The 24,632-nt window shown below is 47.8% G+C and overlaps 2 protein-coding genes across 5 annotated transcripts in view; one reads left to right on the top strand and one right to left on the bottom strand.

The window, feature by feature from the left end:
* Positions 1-44: 44 nt before the first annotated feature.
* On the top strand, positions 45-10,755 carry MTERF4 (mitochondrial transcription termination factor 4). Its single transcript, XM_074190726.1, has 4 exons — positions 45-114; positions 914-1,388; positions 4,612-4,796; positions 6,187-10,755. Exons 1-4 carry the CDS (start codon positions 94-96, stop codon positions 6,520-6,522), a joined length of 1,017 nt encoding a protein of 338 aa, XP_074046827.1. The 5' UTR covers positions 45-93; the 3' UTR covers positions 6,523-10,755.
* Positions 7,671-24,632, bottom strand: part of SNED1 (sushi, nidogen and EGF like domains 1) — a 97,216-nt gene continuing 80,254 nt past the window's right edge. For 3 of the 4 annotated variants that reach the window (XM_074190724.1, XM_074190723.1, XM_074190722.1), the window contains 8 exons: positions 23,170-23,314; positions 20,527-20,609; positions 19,163-19,264; positions 14,023-14,139; positions 13,203-13,290; positions 11,635-11,718; positions 11,077-11,114; positions 7,671-10,192 (listed from right to left, as the gene is read on the bottom strand). In XM_074190724.1, coding sequence (XP_074046825.1) covers positions 11,078-11,114; positions 11,635-11,718; positions 13,203-13,290; positions 14,023-14,139; positions 19,163-19,264; positions 20,527-20,609; positions 23,170-23,314 — 656 coding nt within the window. In that variant the 3' untranslated portion in view covers positions 7,671-10,192; position 11,077. Of the gene's footprint in view, positions 10,193-11,076; positions 11,115-11,634; positions 11,719-13,202; positions 13,291-14,022; positions 14,140-19,162; positions 19,265-20,526; positions 20,610-23,169; positions 23,315-24,632 lie in introns of those variants that run through there. The other variant, XM_074190725.1, reaches the window with a different exon arrangement.

Consider the following 24,632-nt stretch of genomic DNA (forward strand, 5'->3'; position numbering starts at 1 on the left):
GGCCCCGGATGTGGCCCGCGCGCTGCCGCCCGGCGCCCCTTGACCCCGGAGGCGGAAGACCCCGACGGACGCACGGCCCGGAAGGAGCGCGCCATGGCGGCCGGCTGCAGGCAGGTCGGTGCCGCCTCCGCCGCGCGCTCACGGCTCGGGCGCCGGGAGGGAGGCCCGGGCTCGCGGTCCAGGTTGGGCCCGCGGCCCCGCGACCGCCGGAGCAGGGCCCCGGCTGGGGGCGGGGCGGTTCTGCGGCCCGAGAGGGATCGGCGTGCGGCTGCGCGCCTCCTTTCCCTCCCCTCCCCCGGGGGTCGGCCGTGCGGCTGCGCGGGGAGGGAGGCGCCGGCACGAGTGCGGCTGCGCGGGGAGGGAGGCGCCGGCGCGAGTGCGGCTGCGCGGGGAGGGAGGCGCCGGCGCGAGTGCGGCTGCGCGGGGAGGGAAGCGCCGGCACGAGTGCGGCTGCGCGGCGCCCGGGCGGGGCTGCGGAAGCCGGGCCCCTCCCCGTCACTCCCCGGGGCGGCGGCCTCACCTGTAAGGGGGGCGGGACTGCCGCTGTGGAGTCCGGAAGCTCCTGCCACGGGGCAGGACTCGAACCCAGGGCCTGCCCGAGACCCCCCCCCCGCCCCTCCGGGGAGGGGCCCTGGGGGGGCCCTGGATCCCGTGATGCTTTTTAACGTTTTTATTTATATTTATTTAAGGCAAAGGGGCCAAGTGACCGGCCCAAGGCCCCACGGCCCCACGGCCACGGCATTGCTGAGTGTGCGAGGCCGGGCCTGGCGGGTCCCCCCGATGCCAGGGCCGGGGCCCCCCGCGCCCCCCGCCGCCCCGCAGGCCGGTGGGCTCCGGGGTGGGCCTGGCCCGGGCTGCTGCCCCCCAAGCAGCCAGACCCGCTCCCTAAGGTTCGGGCTGTGGGCTTTTGTAGGTCCTGCAGTGGCACAGGCTGGTGCCCTTGCCCGGCCCGCGCGGGGCCACGCCGCCGCACCTGCCCAGGCTCCAGAGACCCCCCCGGGCCGCCGCCTCCTCCCAGGCCCACGGCCAGGGAGTGCCCTTACCCCCTTGTAAGGGCCAGGCCGGGGCCCCGGCGCCCAGCCGCGGCCCTGCGGGCCTTCTTCAGGCAGAGCCTTCCTCTGGGGGTCAGCGGGCCTTGGAGCCGGACCAGGCGCTCCGTCTGGTTGTGGACATGGGATTCAGCGAGACCCACACGAGGCGGTTGTTGGGCATCGACCCAGGGATCAGACCCGAGCAGATGCTGATGGTGGTTTCCGAATTAATGCTGCTGGGTTTGGAGCCCGATCCCGTGTGTAAAGTGTTGCAGAAAAATCCTCGGATCCTGCGCTTGACAGACAAACAACTGAAGAATCGGGCCAAGCATCTGAGGCAGCTTGGACTTGGAGGAGGTACTTTTCTTTTCCAAATTCTCTTACGTGCAAACTCATTTTCTCCTACCTTCCCCTTGCTTTACAGAACTTTGCATCTTTTTACCTTTAACCGTCTTACAGCCCTAATAATTCACATATTAGCATCTTCCAGAGGAAACAATAGAAGGATCGTTTTTGAGCACCATAAGAAACTCCAGTGGGAACCTTGAGAGATTCTCAGGGTCCTTCAGATCTGTTCCCCATGACTTCTGGGTCTTCAGATCCCTCCGGAAGCCAGTGGTTAATGACTAGAGGGTTGGCTTTGGAGCCCAGGCCTGGACTCACATCCCACCTCTGTTACTACTTACCAGGTGTGTCCCCTCAGGCAGTTGAGGTTCCTTCTCTAGGCCTCGATTTCCTCCTCTGTAGAATGAGGAATTGTACTCCGTGGCTTCTGAATCTGCAATTTGATGTTGCCACTTTCACGGATTGAGTTGTACAAGTTAGTGCATAAGTTAGTGCTCCGGGTGCGGGCTCATGAAGACACCAATAACACAGTCCTTGCCCTCTAAGAATTTTTCTTTGAATGAAGGGACAGTGACAATGGGGAGCTCCCAGGGAGTGGGGAGAAGACATCTGGGTGCTGACTGGGATTGACTATGTTATTTTACAGAGAAAAACAAAAGCTGAGATGGGAAGTGGGGAGTGCACATCCATCTGGATATTGAGAACTGGGAGTTGACCCCACATGCTGCTGACTTCTATGGCCCAGGATGCTTCCTCATTTTTTTTTTTCTTGGTTTTTGCAAGGCAGTGGGGTTAACTGACATGAGGTCACACGGCTAGGTCATTATTAAGTGTCTGAGGCCGGATTTGCACGCAGGTCCTCCTGACTCCAGGGCCGGTGCTCTATCTACTGCACCACCTAACTGCCCCCATCCCCAATGTTAAGGAATATTTATGAAAATAATCCTATTTCATAATGATTCTGGATATAAACATTGATCAGAAAGATGGACAAGAAGCAGATTAAGCTGGGGGTTCTTCCTGATTGACTTTGCCTTGGCATGTCCTGAGGAAGACATTCTGAGCATGAGCCAGCCTCCCAAACAACTACCTTGGACATTTAGCATGACAGGGACAGGCTTCTTGTTCGCTCTGTAAGAAGAGTTTAGAGAGGTGATGAGGAGAGGGGCCAGGTTCTCCTGCCACATGTCCAACCAAGGACAGTGCTGGTTTTCCTGGGTGTCTCATTCCTTGATGCTTTGAAGCTGCAGAATCTTGTTATGTCTTGGGCATGCTCCCACAACCTGTTTCAGGTGAAAGGTTCCGGGAGCCCTGATACACTGGATGCCTCCTGATGCCCACGAGAAGAGGGTCACTAACAGTGATCAAGAACACTTTCTGGGAGGAAGACCTGGGGTTGAATCCTGCCTCAGATACTCTTCTCTGTGAGCCTGGGCAAATCACTTAACCTCTGCCCACCTCAGTTTCCTCAACTCCAAGAGGAATGGACATAATAATACCTCCCTCCCAGGTTTGTTGTGAGGGTCAAAGGAGATAATTATTGTGATGTGCTTAGGCCAGCACCTTAGGCTGCAGAACGACTGCTCCATTTGTGAGTTATTGTCTTAATTATAAGGCCTTCTGCATCTTGAAGTTGTGACCAGTCTCCTTGGGTCAGAGTGGGATGTCCCCATGAGATGGAGGCCTCTCCTCACCTCAGGCTGAGCAAATGTGAAACTCACTGTTCTTTGTCACATTGGCCTAATGTGAAGTTTTTGAGGTCTGGTTAATGATAGTAGGTAAACCATATGGTTATATAACTTTAAGTGTCAGTTCAAAAAGAAGTGGACCAGGCCAGTGTTATCTTTTCAATTCAAATAAAGAAATATTTATTAAGTCCCTCTTATGGGTAAGGCACTGTGCTAGCTTCTGGAAATACAGAGACAAACAAAACACTTCCTACCCTCATGGAGCTTACATTCTACAGGGGTTACAGCATGTCGACAGATAAGTAAATACAAAGTAATACAAGAGGAAGAGAGTGCAACCAGCTCAAGGGGTATCCAGAAGAGCCTTGGGTGCAAGGTGGTGTCCAAGTGGTGCTTTAGGGGGTCACTGAGGAGTCTGAAAGAGATGAGGGTGGGGGTTGATTGTACCCTGGAGACTGGGGATCCTTGACCAAGGCCTGTAGCTGCAAGATGGGAGGCTCTGGGGAGCAGTTAGCGGGCTCCTTCAACTAAAATGAGAAATGTGTTTAGGATAATCCTGGGAAATAAGACACATGATTGGGAGCCAGACTGAATCTGTCCTAAATGACAAGTTTTTGTACTTTGAGTAGAGGCATTCGTGTCTGGAGATGCAGAGACCATTGCATTGGGGAGGACTGAGGAAAGGCCTTAGACAGAGAGAGAGACAGAGACAGAGACTCTGGCCTCTTACTGGAGGTGAAATGACAGATCTGAGGGGGAACAAACACGGGGAAAGTAAGATCCTGGAGGTGAGGTGAGGTAGTGATTTGGGAACAGCAAAGGGGCTTTCCTGACATCTGACCCTTGAGTAAGTCCTCCTCAGCTTACCTATAGAGCAAAAATTGGAGCATCTGTTCTTCCTGACCCTTCTTGTTACTTCGTTTCTCTTATTCCACTGGTTGCTGCCTAGGACCCACCCCTGCTTAGTCCTCATTTCTCATCTCACAGGATGGGAAGAGTTGTGACACTGTATTAGCCCGGGTAAGGGGAGGGGTTTGGGGTAAATTGCCAAGACAGCTCCATAAGGCCACACTGGTCTCATGGCCCTGTCCTAGCTCCTCACCCTACCCTGAGAGGGTCTGATTCTAGGGTTGCCAAAGGAAAGAAAGGGGTTAAGTGGAGGAGCTTTCAAGGATGGAGAAACTGGGTGCTCAGCTTGACTTTGACTAGTCCACCCTCCCCTGGGTTCTTCCCTACCAGTCCCTGAAGCTCCAACCCCTTCAACTCCGTGTCCTGGTGAAGGCCTGCCTGGGGCTGTTGACCTCTCGAACACATTTTGCCCAGGAAACACTGGCGCCTGTGCTGATGTTGAAGGTCTCTGTGGTTTAAATAGGCATATGACCAGCTGTGATGGATATATGGCATTATTTCTTTGGAAAAGGACATTGCAGCACCAGCTTGTATCTGCCATTTGGGAACTGTCTGTATTCATGAGCCCTGTTCGTAGTTGGTTTTTCTGGAGAGCAGGACCTGTGTGGTGACCTCTCTTCCTATCCTCTGTCCCACAGGGAACTTGCAACACATGGCTCATTGCTGTCCAGACCTGTTTACCATGAGTCCGAAGCATATTGATGCCCTTGTCTCTGTTCTGAAGGACAGATGTCTTTTCACTGGGCAACAGGTGACAGAGATTTTGCACAGTTGCCCCAGGGTTCTTCAGGAGGACCCCAGTGCCTTGGAGTATAAATTCCAGGTGAGAGAGAGCAGGTGATGGTGAGATGGAGCCTCTGCCCACATGGACAGAGAGCTAGAACCATTTGCTTTGGATCTAGGAGCCAGGCAAATATTTCATCTTTTAAAAAGAGAATAAAGGAAAAAAAATGGGCAGTTGTTCATATATGGTTGGGTGAGTATTGATGTTTCTAGTTTCAAGGGGGTCTAAAGTTAGAGTCACCAAAGACCCGCTGGACAGTGTCCAAGAGTGCTGGTGTTTATCTGGCCAAGCCCCCTGCAGAACTTAAGGAAAGAGGTGGCCCCAATCCTTCCTTCTCCCCTGTCCACTTTCCTTCTCTTCCCTGGAAGTCAGATCTGGGCTGGGAGCAGAGGAAGGAGGGTCTCACTCAGGGCCTTAGGCCTGGGGCTGGAGTCCTGGTGACCACTCTGATGGCTCACCTCCCACCCCCACACACATATTATACAAGCCTCATTTTCTTCCTCTGTCAAAGGACTCAGTAGAGTTTGCATTGCTCACTCAGTAAGGGTTTTGAAACCTGAAGTGTACAAATTGAAATTCAGGTAGAAATATGAGTTTCTTGTTCAGGATTATTATTTTTGTTATTACCGTGGTTGTTAAATGAACCCTGGAGTAAGAAGGATAAACCAGTCCTTGGTGGGTCGAGCACTGGCATGAATATAGTGACCTGATGCCTGGAATTTCCACAACTTCTTCATGGCCTCTACATGTAAGGGAACTGAGTTCTTCAGCAAGAGGCATCCCCTGCTGTTGCTGATCAGCATAGCTGGCTTGGCCATCTTTCTCTTGGTGGGATGTTGTTAGCAAGGCTGCTCTGGCCTCAGGAAGTTGGGAGCTTACTGTTCAAAAGAGTTAAAAACCTGCTGAGGGGTTGTGGAGGAAGAAAAGACTCAAAAAGGAGACCAGAAAGTGGGATCCTGGGATGCACCCCAGAACTGGGGCAGATATCCCAGGGATGGGAGGAATGTGTCTGTGGAGCAGAGGACTCATGGAGTGTCTTCTCAGCCAACTGTCTAGGACCTGGGCAGCCCCCCTGAATACAGGGGAAGATGGCAGCCAGCATGGTAGCATCCTTATCTTTTCTGGGTTCTGTCCTCTTCTGATCTTATTGGGTTTTGGGAAAGAAGTCAAACACCTCCAGTGGTTTCTTTTCTCCTATTGTCTCATTTGCTTCTGCTCTGACCTTGGTGCTCATATATCTGACCAAGTTCTGTAAATTAAGTGCCGGGGCAGATTGCGTTGGGCAAGCCTTTGGATCACCATTATTAATGAGGCTTTCCCTTTAAGGCTTTATTTGAATCTCTTGCTTGCTGTTCGGAGTGATGGAGGTGGATTGTGGTCCCCATTCTCCTTCTGAGGTGTCTCACTGTTTTTGTTTTGTCCCTTACAGTACGCCTATTTTAGGATGGGAATAAAGCAGCAGGATTTGGTGAAGACCAGATACTTCCAGTACTCAATGACCAAGATCAAACAGAGGCACATCTTCTTAGAGCGGTTGGGCCTTTACCAAACTCCTGATAAAAAGGGACAAACCCAGATCTGTAATCCTTCTGTGAATTCAGTTTTGAGAGTCCCAGAAACAGAGTTTTTAGCCAAGACCGCCCACTCAACTTCAGAGGAGTTTGAGGTCTTTAAGAAGCTCTTAGTTCGCGAGGAGCTGGAGGAGAAGGAAGGGCCCAGTACGTCTGAGGAGGACTCTGATAGTTCTGATGATGAAGAGGACTGAAAGGCAGAAAGGAGTGGAAGTGTGTCAAGGGATAGTTTCACTTTTGAAGATTCTCAAGTTCCTGACGTTCTCTGAAGACTTAAATTGTTAACTGGACCATCAGACAGACTTTAAGAGGCCTCAGTCTCCTCCATTGGAGCCAACCCAGAGTTGAGCTGCTGGAGCCAAGGAAGGATTCCCTTGTGGGAATGGATGGAAGAACAGTAACTCTTGGCCTTACTTTCTGTGCTGCTAAAGTGTGAATGGCTCACCTGGCCTGAGGGGGATTCCTCCCGATGGGAGGGAAAGAGCTGTCTTTCCTTGTAGTGGCTAGTAGACAATATGGTAAGTGGTGATGAAAAGACTGGGAAGGGGCTGGAGAGAGGTCACCCTTAGGATACAGCAGGTACTTAACCTAAAAATGGCTGGCTGTTCACTTGTGACTGCAGTGAGAACTGTTTGTGAAGACTGACTCTGCCTTTGGCCTCATGCTGATTATTTTTGGCATCTATGATCATTCCATTAAATGAGGTACCCTCTTCATCCTCAGCTGTTCTTCTTCAGCTTGCTTCCCTAGTTTCTGTTAGGTGTTGGGCCTTCTGAAACCAGGACCTTGATGTTTCATTAGCCACGTGTTCATGGCAAACCCGCATCACATCTCCCCATCCTCAGAATGGAATGTTGGCTAAGCTGACTCCGTGCCATATGGGTGGATTCATGGTAGAGACCCTGCCAAGGGACAGAACACTGTGATGGATTCTGGAATGCAGCCTAGTACTCTGGAAAGGCAGAGGACCTGACTTCAGATCCTGGCTAAGCCATTTAACCTCTGTAGGCCTCAGTTTCTTTATCTGTAAAATGAGGGGGTTGGCTAGGTCACCTCAAGCTATGATCCTTTCATTTTTATTCAGGTTTCTGTTTATCAAGTAATCATTTAGACATCTGTGATGATGTAACCTTTTTTACCCCCCCCCCCCCCAGGCTTCAGAGGAATAACTAACAAATTATCATTAAACCAGAAACTTTGAAAAATGTCAATTGATGTAAACTTCCTGAGGTTGAGCCTTAGATTTACTTATATTCTGGCTCCCACTTACACAACCAGGGACTTCATGAAAATAAATTGTATTTAAAAACATTTCAAACTAACAAGATTTGAAAGAAAAAGATTCTTTTTGCTTTTGCTTTAATAGCCTTTCATTTTGTATAATTTGCATTAACTGATCAGTGTGAACGTTTAGTCCTGGATGTGTCGTTGCTACTCTCTCCAACAAGTTGATGATTGTGTGTGCCAAGGAAGGAAGAGATAGGCGACCCCAGCTGCCATTTCATTGGGGGTGATGCCAGCCAAGTGCAGTGGGGGAAGGCAACTTGATCGGCCATACAAGGAGGCCATGTTGTTGGCCTGGCAAGAAGGAAATTCTGTTTCAGTTCACTTACAGTGCGATCCTTTTTGTTATGAAGGAGAGGTCGCTTATGATAATGGAGGCAGGAATTTTTCAGAGTGCTTCCTGCTCTGTCCTGGAGATGGTAGTAGGAAATATGAAACCATTTTCCTGTGCAAGTATTTTAATCCTATCCCTCTGTCTTTGGGACTCCAAATGATGTACTTTTTTAGAGTCTTATGTTTTTATGCTGGATCAGTCAGATGTGAAATGTCAGAACCCTGAAGGGTTCTCTTTTCACTCGGACCACAAATGAATATGTCCCTTTGAGAAGGAACGGAGAGGGAGGGATTCCTGGAAACCTTAATCCTGTATCATCAGTTTCCTTGCGAGTGGCCTTCAAATGATTTCACAGAAGAAATGAGAGGTCCAGAATGAGTCATCAGGGAAAAGTGTCTTGGCGGATTTGCTTGGAATGTTTTAAAAGCAAATTGAGAGATATAATTGCTGTGAAAACACAATATTATATTTAGAAAAACTTTTTCAGTAGATGTTTTCATTTCTCTGTAAAACTTCACACGGGACCATATTGCCAAAGTCAGAATTTGTTAAATCAAACAAACACTTTGCTCATTTACTGAGCTTCCAGGAATTAGTAACATGATGGTAGAGGTCCATTTTTCTCATGTATTTTCCAGTGACATCATGTGATCCTGTTGAGGCCCAGTATTTTTGAAAAAAAAATCACATGGTTATCTATATTAATGACCCTTTTCTAGCTAGCTCTGTGTTTCTGAATCTTCACTAAACTAAAGCCAGTTTCTTGAATGACTCTTTGGTACAACTTTTAGAATTTAGATTTACTGTAGTTTATCTCCTTGGCATGTCCTTCCTATATGAAAATGACTAATTAATATGTTTCTGTGCTTTTCCTGAGACATACACCCTATATAATTCTCATAATTTAAAAACCAGGATTCTAAACCTTCAAAGAAATCTTCATGTAAAATATGACTACATCTTGTGAAAAAGAATGCCTTCTAGTTTGAATGGGTCATGATCTTCAGCTCCCTAGGATACTGAGGAATGTGGACAGGTAAGCGAAATCTGTGTAGACCATGCGTTCTGACACACGGAATCCCTGCTGCCTCATGGCTTCACAAATGGAACTCCAAAATTCGAAGGGCAGATTTCTTCTTCCCTCTGGTTATCTTAGAGCACTCATGCCTTCCAGCACTGTCTCCACTCTTGATTACTGACTTTGGGGTCTACTTGGGATCAGTTGCTATAATGATGTTAACATTTATGAGTATCATACAAGGTTTCCATTGTTTTAACAGCATTTTGGGGGAGTGTTTTTTTATAACGTGGAAAAGTTAACATCACGAGTGATAATGTGTCCTGTTTGGTAAAGGACCAAACTTTAAACATTTTAGGTTAACGACTCAGTAGACTAAAACAGTTTGTTGATGGCAACAATGCAGACCTTTCTTCCATTAAGCCCAGTGTGACCATAATGGCTGTACCTTATCTGCCAGTGAAGGAACAAGTTTGTCCGCATGCAAAAGTCCATAGAAAAGTCTTGGAGACAGAAAGGTTTCTAAGCTAGATAGAATTGATTGTTTAACATCTCTTCTTTCAAAATACCAAAAGGTACTAATCCATACTATGGATTACTAACCTGCAAAATATCAACAAACAAAAATATTCTTCAGATTATAATTCTAGGGACAAAAACGGTTAAGTAGCACTAAACAATGCTTGAAGTTGTTTTTCAACTTGGGAAATATTCTTTTTTGCTCTTGCTGTTTGGAGGCTGCTGACATTTCTCCACTTTGATTTATTTGGTCTCAGAGAGAAGATTCATGTCTACTTTGAACTTTGTGAGCCAGGGTCTGCTGGCTCCGGTCATGCTCCGGGGTAGTCTGCTAAGTTGAACCCTCTCTCTTTTGCATACCTACACATTGATAATCTTTCAGTCATGGTAAAAAAAAAACAACAAACTATCCAAAACTCTGCCAAAGGCATCAGATGCATGTCACACCACCTTTGGATGCTATATCTTGGGAAGAATGCAGACACCTTGGAGAGATTAAGTCTGTAATTAGGAAAACTGAAGAAGCCTTGGCCACATCCCCAAAAGAAGAGGTGGCTGGTATGGTCTTCAGGCTTGACAGCATGTCCCAGAAAGGCTGGAGGAGAGGATGCAGAGGTGTGGGCTCCCATTGAGTACAATGCCTCCTCTCTATTCTGTTTCATCTCATCTTCCTGGGGTTTCAAAGGTGAAACTACAATTGTTCTGAACCCTTTAAGGAAAGAGGGAAAAACATTAATATTTTCCAATGACAGTTTCAATTTAAATACTTTTTTCCATCTATTGTAACTTATTATAATTTAAACTTCATCCTATCTGGGGAAAAAGCCCCACATTTCTCCCAATGCTTTTCCACTCGATGTCATTTAGTTGGGGGTTTTGTGTCTTTAACCCTCTTTATTGGGAATCGACCTGGCTAGGGGACCATGGTCCCTCGAGGGCAATGTTGTGCTCTGGTTTGCCTTTTCCTCTTGGAAAGACTTCGAGGGCAGTTTTAGTGCCCTCACTGCCCATATCTGCTTGGGAAGAATAGCATCTGCCACTTGACCACAGTATCTTCAGAAACCACTGAGGGGAGGGTGGAGAGGGATTCTCGGATGGGCACCCTCCCTGGAGGGGAGACAGTTGGGCATTAAATCACAGACTCTTGTGACCTCAGTGACAGAGAAAGAGGGTCTAGTGAGAGTTGGAAATATGGATGAGACTTGGGGATTGCCAGAAGCACTCAGACTTGTTGGCCAGCTTACAAAGATGTGGGCTTTGGAAGCTTCCTGATTGGAGGGGGGGAGGGGGTACTCGGGGCTACAGCTCTTTCCACCTAATTGAGCCTGCTCTTGTGGCTCCTTACTGACTTCAAGTTAGGGAGCATTTATGAGGCTCCACCTGTGTACTTGGACCTGTGCTTTCTCTGGAGATAGAAGGAAAGGCAAAAAGCAGTCTACCCGCAGTTGGGTCCATTTTGTGCAATGTTAAACCTTTAAGGGCATATACAGTTTTTGGGGGGGGCTGTGGGCTTTCTATTGAGATGTATTTAACAGCCAAAACATAAAGGAACATGGCCAAATGTCCCCTTCCCTCAGAAGGGTACTTACTTACCTTAAGGTTTCCTCACTATTTGACTGTTGCTTTGTTTCCTGAAATAGAGAAAGGAGTGGCAAACGAAACAAATTTTTTTTAGACTTTACTGATCTAGATCGTGGTGGCTTTAGATCATAGTGGCTTAGGATTGTGGGCCTCAAGACTTGGGAACGGAAACCTAATGCAACAAACGGTTTTAGACTTTTCTGCAAAAAATTGGTCCAAAAGGGCATGCTAGGATTCACATTTAAGACCTGTGCTCATTCTCAAGTGTAAATACTTGGTAAGGACCACTGGACCACTCTGGTCCTACTGCCACCCTGTATAAGCTCAGAGGGACAAGGTTGGTCCACATCAGGGTTTCAGAAATCCTTTTCCATACTCTTCAGAGACCCCTGTGGGCACCCAGTCAGGTGTCTGGCTGTCACTGTGATAAGTCACAGAATTTCAGGACACCCCACATCTTAGGAAGCTACCTCCTGACTGCATTCCCATTCCCCACCACTAGTTCCCCTGGCTGCCTGGGCTCCCAGAGATAGTTGGCATTCCGGGTGGGCCCACCTCCTGTGCTATTACCTGTTGGGAGTCTTTTTGGTAGTTGTACCCTCGCAGCTCTCCTTGTAGCAGATGTCTGGGTGGACTTTGTATATTCTCTTGTACCTGACATTGAGAGAGAGGATTGGGTCAGTGAGCCAACTCTGCAGAGGCATTTGGGGCTGGAGAGACCCTGTGTGTTCTGTCTTTGGGGAGAACATTTTAGATTTCAAGCTTGGATGGGGCAGGGTCCTTGTTCCTGACCTTGTCTGATGCTCAGTTTCTCATGGAGGTAGATGAGGACTTAACACATTCATTAATGGATTTTTGGGGTGACTAGGATTTGATGTTGACTTTTCTGCTTGTTTTGTCATCTAGGTAACATAAGGAATATTCCTTTAAAGATTAAAAAAAAATTAGGCTAACCAGCCATCAATAAGACATTCAAATAAAAACAAAAGTGTTCAAACACAAAATTGGATTCTAACGTATTGTTCAAAACCAAGAGGATAGTAACTTTAGCAAGATGTTAATAAAAACCTCCTTTAGTTCCTGTGTCCCCTTCTGACCTTTTTCCTCTGAATTTTTTCAGTTTGTGTTGCCGTTGATTTTTTTTTTTAATAGCAGTCAGTAGTTGTGTGTAAACCATTGCTCTGATTCTGCTTTTTCTTGACTCTGAATGAGGTGGCTTATTCTCTGACATTCCAGTGTCCTTATATCCCCAAATTTCTGGGTTCGAGTTTGGCCAGGTAGAATCTCAGATTAGACCCTGAGAGTCCCAGAATGCCAGACTCAGAGGGGCCTTGGAGATGGGATTGCTGACCCTTTATTGAAGAATCAGCTTGATTTTTTTTCAGGGACCACACTAAGTTATGGAATACATGGCTGCCCAGCCTGCCTGCTGTGTCTCTGGTGGCACTCCCCTGGAGCACACTCCTTCCTCACTTCCCTCTCCTGGGTCCTGTCCTCACAAGGGCCTGCCTGCCTTTTTCCTGTCTGCACTGCGGAGGTCTGGGGGGACAGAGCATCCCTGTTCTTGACTTTCTTCTTAGCCTCAGTGTTTAGTACAGGGTCCGAAGGCCCAGAGCAAGAGCTTAATCTGAGCTTAGTGGCCAACTGACTCCATAGTTTAAGAGGATGTTCCCTTTGACTGGAAGCAAGCAGGACATAGAAGGGATCCTTGGGCTCGAGTTTGGGTGAGGTCCTGCCTGCCTGTGGGGATGTAAACCCCAAGGTCAGGATTCTAAGTTGAAGGCTGACAGGGACCTTCTCGCCTCTCACCTCACTTAGACCTAGAGAGAAGAGTCACCAGATAGAAGAAGGCATTGAAGTCACACTTATTTCAGGTTTTGTATGAGGCAGGCCCAGAGAGAAGCAGCAGAGGCCCGAGAATCGAGGGCCTAAGTATCAGTACTATGCTGTTCATCTTGATCCATTCAATGATATCGAGAGATGGCCTGACTTGCCCCAGCCACAGGAGTGGCAGAGAGGTGACTGATTCCAAAGCCAGTGACCCATAATTTCCCGTGAGGCAGCAGTGAAAGAATGCTGGGGAAGGGGCTTTGAAAGTTGAGAGGGCGAGACTTCCTGGCTGGGTCAGTCCGACTTACACGTAGTGGCAGACTCCTCCTTCCCAGACAGGAAAGGACTTGGTCTCCGAGTACAGCCGAGTACAGGAATGTGGCACCTTCTTACATGCTATCCAGGGAGAAGGAGAGAAGTGGGGTCAGGGAGGACTCCATTCTCAGGCTCCCACCTCCCTCCGCAAAGACACAGGGCAGTGAAGTCGCCTGGGTGCGGTCAGGCAATGCCTTGAAGATGGCCTTCCTGCAAAGGTGGCAACTTTGTGGGCCACCATGGGGCAAGTGACAGCCCGAGCAGGCTGTGCTCTGGACAATGGTTATTTTTAATTGTCAATCAAAGTTTGTGACCCCTAAGCCCAACCTTCCCCTGCCTTGGTCTTGGAGCAGGTACTGACCTGCAGGGAGGGTTCCCTTCCTTTCAGCTTGGGTGACGGGGCTTCTGGATCACACTTATGGCCTGCCCGAATGTCGCCCAGGCAGTTCAGTTTTTCCATGAGCCCTCTTTGGCCCTCATCCCTAGGAAAGGCTAGTCAAAGTTAAACCACACCTACTCTGGTGGGTTGGGATCATCCTTTGGTGCTCACTGAAGAGCCTAGGAAGACTGTGGAGCTGGTGGTCAGATGGGCAGCTTTTCTTTTCCTCCCTCCCCACCTGGGCATAATTTGGAGAAGTGACTATTTCCCCCCGTGGTGTTTTTCAGTCCTGAGCAATTTTCTGTCCTAACAGATATGCTGAAGGTCAGGGTCTCTGGTCCTGCCAATGGAAGAGTGTCCTCTCGGGGCATGCATCCAAGGGAGTTGGCCAGTCCAGGCTCAGGCTGGGAGGAGAGGCTGGACTTCTAACTTACAAAGCTCGCAGTGTCTGCCTTTGAATCCAAGGCCGCAGTCGCAGCTGTAGGAGTCCGGCCCACTCACGCATGTGCCCCCATTTTGGCAGGGGTTTATGGAACAGTTTCTGTGGTCATCTGGAAACCAAAGTGCCACAAATCGTTAGCCTCCTGGCCCCTGCCCTAGCCTATTGGGACAGCAAAACATGCCCTTTGGCTCTTTGGTTCTACCTTATGCTGAGGCCATATTAACTGGTAGAACAGGCTAAAGGTACAAAGAGGAAAAGCAAAATAAAGATGAGGAGAGGTGTTGGCTTTCTGCACCTTGTTTTTCTGGGATGTTTTTCAGCATGGGGTGCAATAAGAGGAGGAAGAGAGCACAGACCACTACCCCAGGGGCCCTATCTCTGTCCAAGCCCCTGTGAGATGCTGGGAAGGCCAGCTACCCTGGAAGGGAGGAGACAGCCTGCCTTTTGGAAAATACACCCTTGGATCTTGGCAGAGTCAAGGACATGCTTTCCACCAGGAGTTTCCATCCCTGTTTGCCAGATGCAGAGAAAAGCAGTAAAACAGAGTCTTGCGGAGAGGGAAGATAAAATTCACTGACACAGACATCCTGTGGGGTACGCATGGATCTGCCATCATTCCTTTGCTTTTCCCCATTCTTCTTCCTTTCCACCTTTCCAGCTGAGACTCATTTTCTTCTCCATTTCCCCCTTCATAACTTTGCTTCCTTTACCCTCTTTTTCTTTCCCACAGGAAGTTAGTAGTAACAATGACAAACAATAATTCTGCCATTATCTGCATGGTTTGGGGCAAGTTCCCTACCCCTGAACAACTCTTTAAAACTATACATAATAGATGAACTTCTGATCCAAACCAGTGTGGTGAGAGGCAGCCTGGGATTGTGTACAGAGATGGCTTTGGGAATCAGCCCTGGATTCAGATCCTGCCTCTGCTCCCTCCTGTCTGTGGAAGACTGAGCAGCTCTCTTAGACTGTGGCATACAGCAAAGCCACTGACCTGGCCTTGGAGAGGTAATTCTTCACCAGGAAGTCTCTATGTCAATGGAATCACTTGTCTGGTTTAAGAAAAAAAGTTTACCAAAAGCTTCTTTCCCACCCAGCATGGGATATGGGTAGGTGATATCAAAGATCATAGACTTGGAGCTGGAAATGACCCTTAGGGGGAAGCTCCTGAAGTTTCTTCTAGCTCTGGACTTCTGAGGAATGAGAGAACATCAAATCCTTTTGCCAGGGAAGAACCTGGGAAGCAGGTGACAGGTCTGGCTTTGGTAAGTGTTTTTGGAAGCAGGATTTGAACCTGATTTTCCTGACTCTATGTCCAGGACCCTGTGTCTCATGCTGCCGTCAGTGGCTCTATGAACTTGTGGAAGAGACGGTTCCCTCCCAAAATGCTGATAGTAACCCATCCTTGTCAGTATTCTTCCCGAGACTTGGCTTGAATGACTTGCCTAAGGTCATAGAGCAAGGAAGTGTGGAGAACCAGACAACCCATATGCACCGTGACCATTATTCTTTCCTATCCCAGGAATCCTCCCTCAGATACAAGTTGTGCCTGTGTGGTTCCTCTCCTTCGACTGCCCTGAGGTGCTCTTGCTCCTGGGTCTCCTGTAGTCTTCCTATCCTCTGCTCCAAGGCTCTGGGGTATCCCCAGCTCTTCTCTCCAGCCCTCCATCCTCTGGGCAAGGCATCCCTGGCATTTCTTACAGGACCCTTCCCTCCTTCTTCCTCTGCAGTTAGTCGACATGACTTTCATAATCTCTATTCAATCCAGAAGTCTAAGCCACTTGACAAGTTCCTGCTCATTTGTGTCTGCCTCTTCTCATGGCTCCCTTTTCTTCCCCATCAGAATAATTTCACCCTGGAGAGCGTCTTATCCCTCTTGGCTGACTCTGAGGCAGAATTTTAGACCTTTCTCTGGAAGTGGACCATGTAAGGCTTTTCTTTTCTCTATACCGAAGTGGTTATTCCCTCCTAAGGTTCCTATCCTCTCTACCTTGTTCACCAACACGTTCCTAGAACTAGAGACCTGCAGAGAGTTGAAATGGACCTCACATGTCATCTCATCCAGATGAAGAGACTCAGGTTTAAGGAGGTCAAGGGACTCATCCAGGGTCACTCAGTCCATGCCCATCAGAGGTTGGATTAGAACTCACATCTTCCAACCCCAGCCGGGCCATCAGTTACCCTCACTGGTCAGAATCAAGCCCATGATAACAATTTCTCTTGTTGCCTCCTCCATCTTTTGAAGAATGAAGCTACAATTAAGGCACATCGAGAAACCATGACCTGCCTTCCTTCTGGCAGAGTTTCAGCAGAGCTGCTGGTTTCTGCCAGGCTTGGGATGGGTTTCCTCAGTGTGTCCCTTGTCTCCTGGTGGCTGATCTGCAGCGTACCCCACATCATCCCTTCTCTTCCTCCCCTCACTCAGCTCCTCTCCATTTCTCTTCCCTCTGGTTTGTGCATGTTCTTGGATGGGCATCTATCTTGATTACCTCTTGTGACCCCTACTGTCTCTTCTCAGCCTTACAGAACCATGTTCCAATCCTGATCCCCATATTGAATTTTAGTGTTGTCTCCACTTTGACGCCTTGGGTGAGGATCTGTGCTTCCTGTGGTTTGGCACTCAGCCTGTCTGGACTTTATTGTTGGCTCTCTTAGGTTTTACCTCCTGCTTCTTTGTCCCATTGAGACTCTTCCTGATTTGTTTCTGTTGCCTCCTGAGCCATATGGCTTGCCAGAGAGAGACGAAAGTGGTTTTCTCTCCCCTCGGTTCTTCTGAGTCTACATTGAGGCCTGTTCCTAATATTTCATACATACATGGAAGAGGCAACAAGAGAAATTGTTATTTTGGGCTTGATTCTGACCAGTGAAGGTAACTGATAGCACAACAAAAAGAGCCAGGATCTGGGATTGGAGGATGTGAGTTCCAATCCCACCTCTGTTGGGTATGGCCTGCATGACCCTGGAAAAGCTCAAGATGACTTTTCACTTGGTCTTGCTTTTTCTGAACCTGGAATACTTTTCTTGGTGGCTTTTGGAAAGGACACACATCTTTCACCGAAGAAACACAATCACCGGCAGGTTACCAAGATGCACTATGCACAGACAGCTGTGTTGATGAACAAAGGTTCCTTTTGCCCCAGCCTGGGCCTCTCTATTGAATCCCAGTTCAGACCTGGGAGGACCTTGAGCAGTCACCGAGTTCAACTCCCCGAGGCCCAAGCTCCTCCAAAGCGCTTCTCCCTCGGATGACCCCCCTTAGCAGTGGTCTGATGGGTCACTGCAGGGATGGGGCCACTGGTGGGTGGGTCCCGGGGCCAGAGCTGCCAGTCCTGTCATTCAGGGCTCTTTCTGCCACACCAGGAGACGGGCCCAGGCTGGAGGTGGAAGTTCATTGCCTGGGATCTGCCCATCAGAAGCATTGAGCTAAGTAATGTAGGTCAGCACCTTCTCTACAATAGGTAGACTTACAAGGTTGCCCATTGTATTGAGAGCTTTCCAGGGTCACACAGCCAGTGTGTGGGAGAGGCAGGATGTGACCCCAGTCTTCTCACTGTAGAGGTGAGCTTTCTACTGGTCTAGGCCAGTCTCATACTATTTTTCATGTGGATCTTGAGTGTCTTGACCTCTGCTTCTACTGTCATGTCGGGTTTTATTTTGTTTAGACTTGGCTTCTCCAGGATGCTTCAAATCTGCAAATTAAAATTTTTTTTCTTTCCTTGACTCACTTTACTTTTTACTTGTGTAGCCATGGACAATGATACTATCAAATATTTGTTTTTTGTTTTTACCTGAGGCCTCAGAAAAATGGTGGATTGGTACTCATTACTTAGGTCAGAGATTGCCATCTTCTGACTTGGATGCTTACTCCTCCCTTTTGGCCAGATTTTCAATGCATGCTGTCTTCTACTCAGAAGCTCATTTCCCCTTGTCTTCCTTAAAACATCCCAGAGGGTTTATTCTTTTCTGCTAATGTCAAACAATGGGGCCAGGTTTAGGTGTGATCTTCCCCGGGAGAATTCCTGAAAGGACGACACCATATAGTTACTGGGCCCAGCAGGGATCACAGATTGCCTGTTATCTTGTGTCTGCGGGTGGCTCATTTACTTCTATCACAAGACCTAGAAACTGAATTCAGAGGTGGATAGGCCAGGCGCTCATAAAGTCGACTTCGAATCTTACAACCGAGAACTTCACTCTCCTGATTTGGAGTGAGTGACTTGGTTTTCCTCTTCTCTCTCTGATTCATGAAAGGACCAGGACGTCCCATAGGCACCTGGTGAATGTTAACCTTATTTCACTTTTAAAACAATACGCACAAGCATGTCCTCACCAGGACTGAGTGCACGGTATCCTTAGTCACTGCTTTGTTCTCTGAGAGGATAGACAAAGGAAAATCCTCCCAGGAAAGCTGAGTCCTGGTGCGGGAGACCCCTCCGGAGGGGGCCATCAGCTCTCAAGAGATGCTCTCTCCAGGAAGCCAAGGGGCTTTGTTTACAAGACCATCCTCAGTGAGGAAGCCTCTTCACTTCGCTGTTTCAGGGTCTGATGAACTTGGTCAGGAGACAAGGTCCTTCGGGCTGTGACTTCTTGTCCCCCCCCTTTTTACCCCTCTCTTTCAGGTTTGTTCTCTCCAACCCCTTTGGTGATCTCCAGTTTTCCTCTCTCCCTCTTCTGGATGGCTGTCCTCTGAGTCCTGGCTCATTCAAGTATAGGAAACCTAGTCTTTGAATACAGCTGCATGAAGGAAGCAGAGGGAAAGGGAGAGCCACAAAAAGGGGGGGTGTTAGTGTGAGTGTGTGAAGGTGTGTATGGATGTGTGTGGGCATGTAGGTGTGTGTGTAAATGTGGCTATGGGTGTATGTGAGTGTGTGTGCAGGTATAGGTGTAGGTGTATGTGTGTGAGTGGGTATGTGTGTAGGTGTAGGTGTGTGTAGATGGGGGGGTGGGGTGTAAAGGTGTGGGTATGGGTATGTGGGTGTGTTTCTCCCCCTAGACAGAAGTAGGCAGGTGGTTCACAGAATGCTGGCTTTGGATGTTTGGGCTTTTGAGCCCCCATATGTTCATCTGCTGAGGGATAACATGCTACTGAATGATACTGGGTCCAAGACCACAACCCTCTCTCCTCCACTTACCTTCTCCCTCTTTGTTACTTTGGAGTTCAGGCAGTTGGAGCGCCAGGCTGATCCGATTGGTGGATTCTTCCATGTTTTCCAGTTTCACGGGGGTCTCTGGTTCTAGGATATCGTGAGAAAGTGTGAAGGTCCCAGTTACAGAATGGTGGCTAGGACTTCGGGAGTTTTAATTCTGTGATTTGTCTCTTATTCTGCCTTTACTTCCACACTTGAGGTAGACTGTTGTCTCCTTTTAGTAACCTGAACTGGTGGAATAGAAGCTCCTTGGGGACAGTGACTATTGAATTTTTGTCTTTGGATTCACAGTGTCTAGTCGTTATTAGCGACTAATTGGCACAGAGTTGTTCAGGTTGTTCAGGATCTAAGTGGTCATCTTTACCCCGATGTAGGTTGTCTGAATAACTTGTACCTGGGCTTCATATTTCAGTGCATTCCATGGGTTGCACTGATTCAGAAGAGGAATTGTGTATGTGCTTCTGGGTATAGATGTGGGATATGTATGTGGTCTGTGTGTGTGTGTGTGTGTGTGTGGTGGAGGGATCATGAGAACAACCCAATACCCACACTCAGTATATGCCTACCCAGTCACTGGAGAGAGGGAGAGTTGCCAAGTGGAGATAATAAGCATCTTGGAACTTAAGTCCAGTAAGGAGTGTTTGACACTCAGGTATGTAATTTTGAGTCATATATATGTATACACACACACACACACATACATGTTTTTGTGTTTTTAAAAATATGCTATGTGAATGAGAGATATAAAGATCTTTACCCACCATGGTGGTGGGGGGAAGGAGAATCATGGTTGTTTCATGGAACTTGAAAGAGTTGGGAAGGACAGTAGCGAGATCGTCTAGTCCAGGGGGTCAAACTGGAGGTCTACCACAAGTAGCCCACAAAACTCCAGCGTAATTGGATAATGTTTAACAAAATAAATATAAGTACATCATGACATAGATAATGTTAATTTGTGGTCACTGTGCTGCCCAAGGAAATCCATTTTGATTTGAGTTTGACACAACAGAACTAGTCCAACCTCTGTACTTGTAAGAAAGACAACAGAAGCCCAGAGTGGAGAAGGAAGTTCCTTCTAAGATAGCAGATGGACTCTAAGTGGGCTCGAACAGACAGAATGAGGCTGGAGAGCATCAAATGCCAGCTGGAGGAGGTGCTTGTGAGCATGGCCTCAGGAAGGCACTGAAGGAGTGAAAAGGATATGACCAGACTGTATCATTGGGAGGTGGCATTGTGCAGCCCCCCAGGGCCCAGGGTGTGCCAATAGGCTCCTGGGCAGGCAGGTCATTGTGACTCACTTGACTCTTGAGACACAGATGGAGCCATGAAGGATCACTCTGGACACTTACGGGATCTCACCGTGACTGATTTACTTGGGACGCTGCTGAATTTGGCACTGATTCTTCCTCTGCCATCTACCAGCTCAGTAAACCTAAGAGACAGGGGCCAAGAAGAACCAGGATAAAGATTGTGAAGGGTGATTGGGTGGAGTATGGAACACAGAGGGGCAGCCCTGGAGTCAGGAGGACCTGTGTTCAAATCTGGCCCGAGACCCTTCCTAGCTGTGTGACCTTGGGCAAGTCACGTACCCTGTCTGCCTCAGTTTCCCCCTCTGTAAAAAGGTCTGGAGAAGGAAAGGCCAACCACTCCAGCATCTCTGCCAAGAAAACCCAGATGGGGTCATGAAGAGTCTGATGAGCCTGAACAATAGCCACAATAAAGACAATCCAAGAGTCCCATGCAAGAACAAGTCAAGAATATGGGGACATCACTGCCCTCTGGTCTCTCTGACTTTGGCAACATGTTTTGTTCTCCCATGCCCCACAGCAGCCCCTTTACCCTGAGGCTCCTTCTTTCTACTGTCTTCAAATTACCTGGAAGTTAACAGGTTCTCTGTTCTCTCCCTCCAGAAACTTCTTTTCAAGGAAGAGGCCTAAACCAGTCACACCTGCCCCCGGTGTGGCTCCCTTTCTCTCCTGTTTGCCCCACACATCTCATCTTCCTTTTATAGGATGTTCCCTTTTGGAGTGGAAACTCTTTGAGGACAGGGACTCTTTTGGCTTGTATTTGTATTTCTAGTGATGAGCCTAGTGTTTGAGGAATCCTTTGATAAATCCCTGTTTCCTTCTATGCAGAGGAAAGGGAGGAGTCCAAGGTGATGTGAACAGATTTGAGTTCCTAGCCAGTCATGAGCACACACACACATACACACTAGTACTTGGAAATTCCCAGTTTGGGGAACACTACTGGCTTTTATTTTTTAACAAAGCAGTGGGGTTAAGTGACTTGCCCAAGATCACACAGGTAATTTTTAAGCTTCTGAGGTCAGATTTGAACTCAGGTCCTCCTGATTTCAGGATTGGTCTCTATCTACTGTGCCACCTAGCTGCCCTGTACTGGCTTCTTTCTATTCCCTTCAATTTTGCTTAGTTTTCTATTTCAAAAGCTTGATGCCCAGGAATCCCAGGACTTTTGGTAAAAACTTTCAGTTTATATTTCCCTGGATTTTTCCATATGGCTTAAAACCAGCAGCTGTGGAAGTAGAGAAATGGAGCAGCCATGGGGAGAAGCTATTTTCAGGATTCCAGTGGAAAAGTCTTAATTTTCTTGGCTGCTTCCCCTTTAGGGATTTTGCTACTGGCCTAGATGTCCCACTAACTAGCCATATGACCCTAGGTAGGGTATGTGTGCGGGGTCCTCTTTTGACAAATCAGGCTTGTTGATCTTTATGGTCCTTTGGTGATTCTATGAACATTCAGAGCAAAATTTATGAAGGTCAGGACTCAGAAACAGGAAACAATTTTTTGGGGGGGAGGTGGGCGGCGGGCAGCATTGGTGTCTAGTGTTGCCCAGGCTGTGGTCAGGAGCCAGTTGAGGCCTCCCCGCCCCAAGAAATTTGTTTCTGGGTATTTGTCGTTTTACTTGAAAACTCTCTCCTGCCATACTACTAGAGAGAACTTTTAAGGAGATGGTTGGCCCACCCAATTCATATTATTGTCTAAGAGAGCACAGAGTTGGGCTCGTACTCCCTGCTGGCTGAAAGTAAGGGAGGAGGAACAGAATAATAATATCTCATGTTTCAGTCTTGCGTTATGATTTGCAAAGAACTTTGCACATGTCTCATTCGATCCTTACAGCAATCTTGTAAGCTAAGTTGGGGAAGCTGGTTTGTCCTGAGTCACACAGTGAGGACATTTTGGAGACAGGCCTAAGCCTTTGTGACTCCCAGATTCTGCATTCTAGACTAGAACTTTCAAAAGGCATGTGCCACAATTTGGGGGGTGACACTGCCAGGTAGTCTGTTTGGCAAAACTGGAACTTGCTTCAACGAAGGGGAGTCTTCCTTACATGACCTCTTCAATGGACTGGGAGAAAACCTGGTGGCAAGAAGCTATAAAATCATTGGGCTGTCTCAAAGTGGGATTCCATGGGGTAAAAAAAAAAGTGACCAAGACATTGACTGCCAAAAGCTTTAGGGGAGTAGGAGGCTGACAGAACAGAGGAAAGGATTCTTTCTCCAGTGTGGTCTGAATGATAGTGATGGACATGACTAGTCTTTAGCCTAGACATCCATCAGAGATAGCTGAGGGGAGGTGGAGTTACTCGTTAGATCATCAGACTTGGAGGCAGGAAGATCTGAGTTCAAAACCTGTTTCAATTTTCACTATCAATCCTCACTAGCTGTGTGACCCTGGGCAACTCACCCTCTCTCAGACTCAGTTTCCTTATCTGTAAAGTGAAGATAATGGCAACCCTGATCTCACAGAGTTGTTATAAGGAATAATGAAGCCTCTGTAAATTATAATGAGCTTCTGTAAAATTCTTTGCAAACTTTAAAGGACTATATAAATTCAGGCTAATTGATTGTAAGGTGAATGAGACTGTGAACCAAAGCCCCAGGGGATGGAGAATGGAGACCAGGCCATTTCCGTCTCAGCACCAGTTCTTGTGGGCTGTGGGGGTGGTGGTGGTGGTGGTGCTGTTAATCCTACCTGGGGGGCTGGGACGGTTCTTCTGAGACCTCTCGGTCAGCCAGCAGCCGAAGTTCTGGCAGAAAGGATGGGGGCAATCTGTTCCTTAGCACTCTGGGGTGCCCTCCTTGGCTCCATCTTCTGTCAGAAGAGCCATCCCTCTGTGCTGCAGAGAAGGTGAGAGGAAAGAAAGCCCTGACTCATGGGCTTGGGGAGATAGAGACATTCCTCCCTGCAGCCCTCTCCAGCCAGTATAGGCATGATCCTGATGAGAGTTCTTATCCCTAGTCTGTAAGACTAGAGGAAAGATGTCTAGTTGGGATTCTCTGTTACTGTGGTCACTGATAGCCAAGGGCACTCACTACTGGGTGAGCCACATCCAGCAGAACTTTTGGGGACAGGTTTCAGGTCTTCTTCAAAGGCTCCCTAATACTCCTCCTGCCATCAGTCTCCTCTCCCTCTTCTCTCTTCCCACATGGGTCTTTCTTTTGGTCACATGTTAACCACCAGATGTTAGTACTCTTTCCTTATCATTATGTGGCTCTGTTCCACCTTACTCTGTAAAGTTTTAGGTTGATGTAATTGTTCTCTTTCATTCCACTCTGATTTCAACTTTTGTTCAACATTGTTTTTCTTTCTTTTTTTCTTTCTTCAATAGCTATTATTTGTATATCCCTTAAATTTTCTCCCTCTCCTCCTCCTCCCTAGATGCCATTCCCTTTTATAAAGAACTTTGGAAAAAAACTAGAAAAAGAGCTTCATTTTTCAAATCAGATTAAATATATTTTCTAGATCTCTTGGCATTGTATGGATACACATTATCCGTTGGTTTGCTCTCATTTTCTCTCTATATATCTAGTCCATCTCCTTTTCTGATGGTACGCATTTATGCCTCTTCTCCTGCATTGGTAATTCCTCACTGGCAATCTGTTGTAGGCAGCTCACATCTACCATCTGCTGCCTCTCCAGTTCTACCAAAGATCTACTAGAGCTAAAAACCATCAGACATTCACTCCACCCCGGTATTACTCAGTTTGCCCTGGATCAGTTCTTCATATTTACACACGGATGTTAGTCTTATAGGCTCTGACTTGCAGGGTCCCTGACAAAGACATGCCTTGGAGAGTAGGATGGGACTCTTGAGATGATCTTGAGGACTTGGTACTAGTTTTATTGCGACACTGTCTTCACTACCCAAACTCTTGATTGGGGCTTTGCTTCCACCCCTCCAGCAACTTCTAGAACAGCCTATTCCATGAGATTCTCCTATGGGATGCACACATCCAAGGGAGCACAGACATAGACAATTAGGGAGACTTTCTAGTTACCAGACTTCCCAAGACTTCACTGTTCTCCCACACATAATTCTCACCCAAGTCTCTCATTATCCCTCTTGAGACCAAATAACCTCTGCTTGCATGAAGGCCAGTTCAGAAGCAGCAGCTCAGAAGCCTGGGCTAGCCCTGCTTTGGGAGTCCAGACCC

This window comes from Macrotis lagotis, chromosome 6 (assembly GCF_037893015.1).
Source record: "Macrotis lagotis isolate mMagLag1 chromosome 6, bilby.v1.9.chrom.fasta, whole genome shotgun sequence".
In the NCBI taxonomy this organism is placed as follows: Eukaryota; Metazoa; Chordata; class Mammalia; order Peramelemorphia; family Peramelidae; genus Macrotis; species Macrotis lagotis.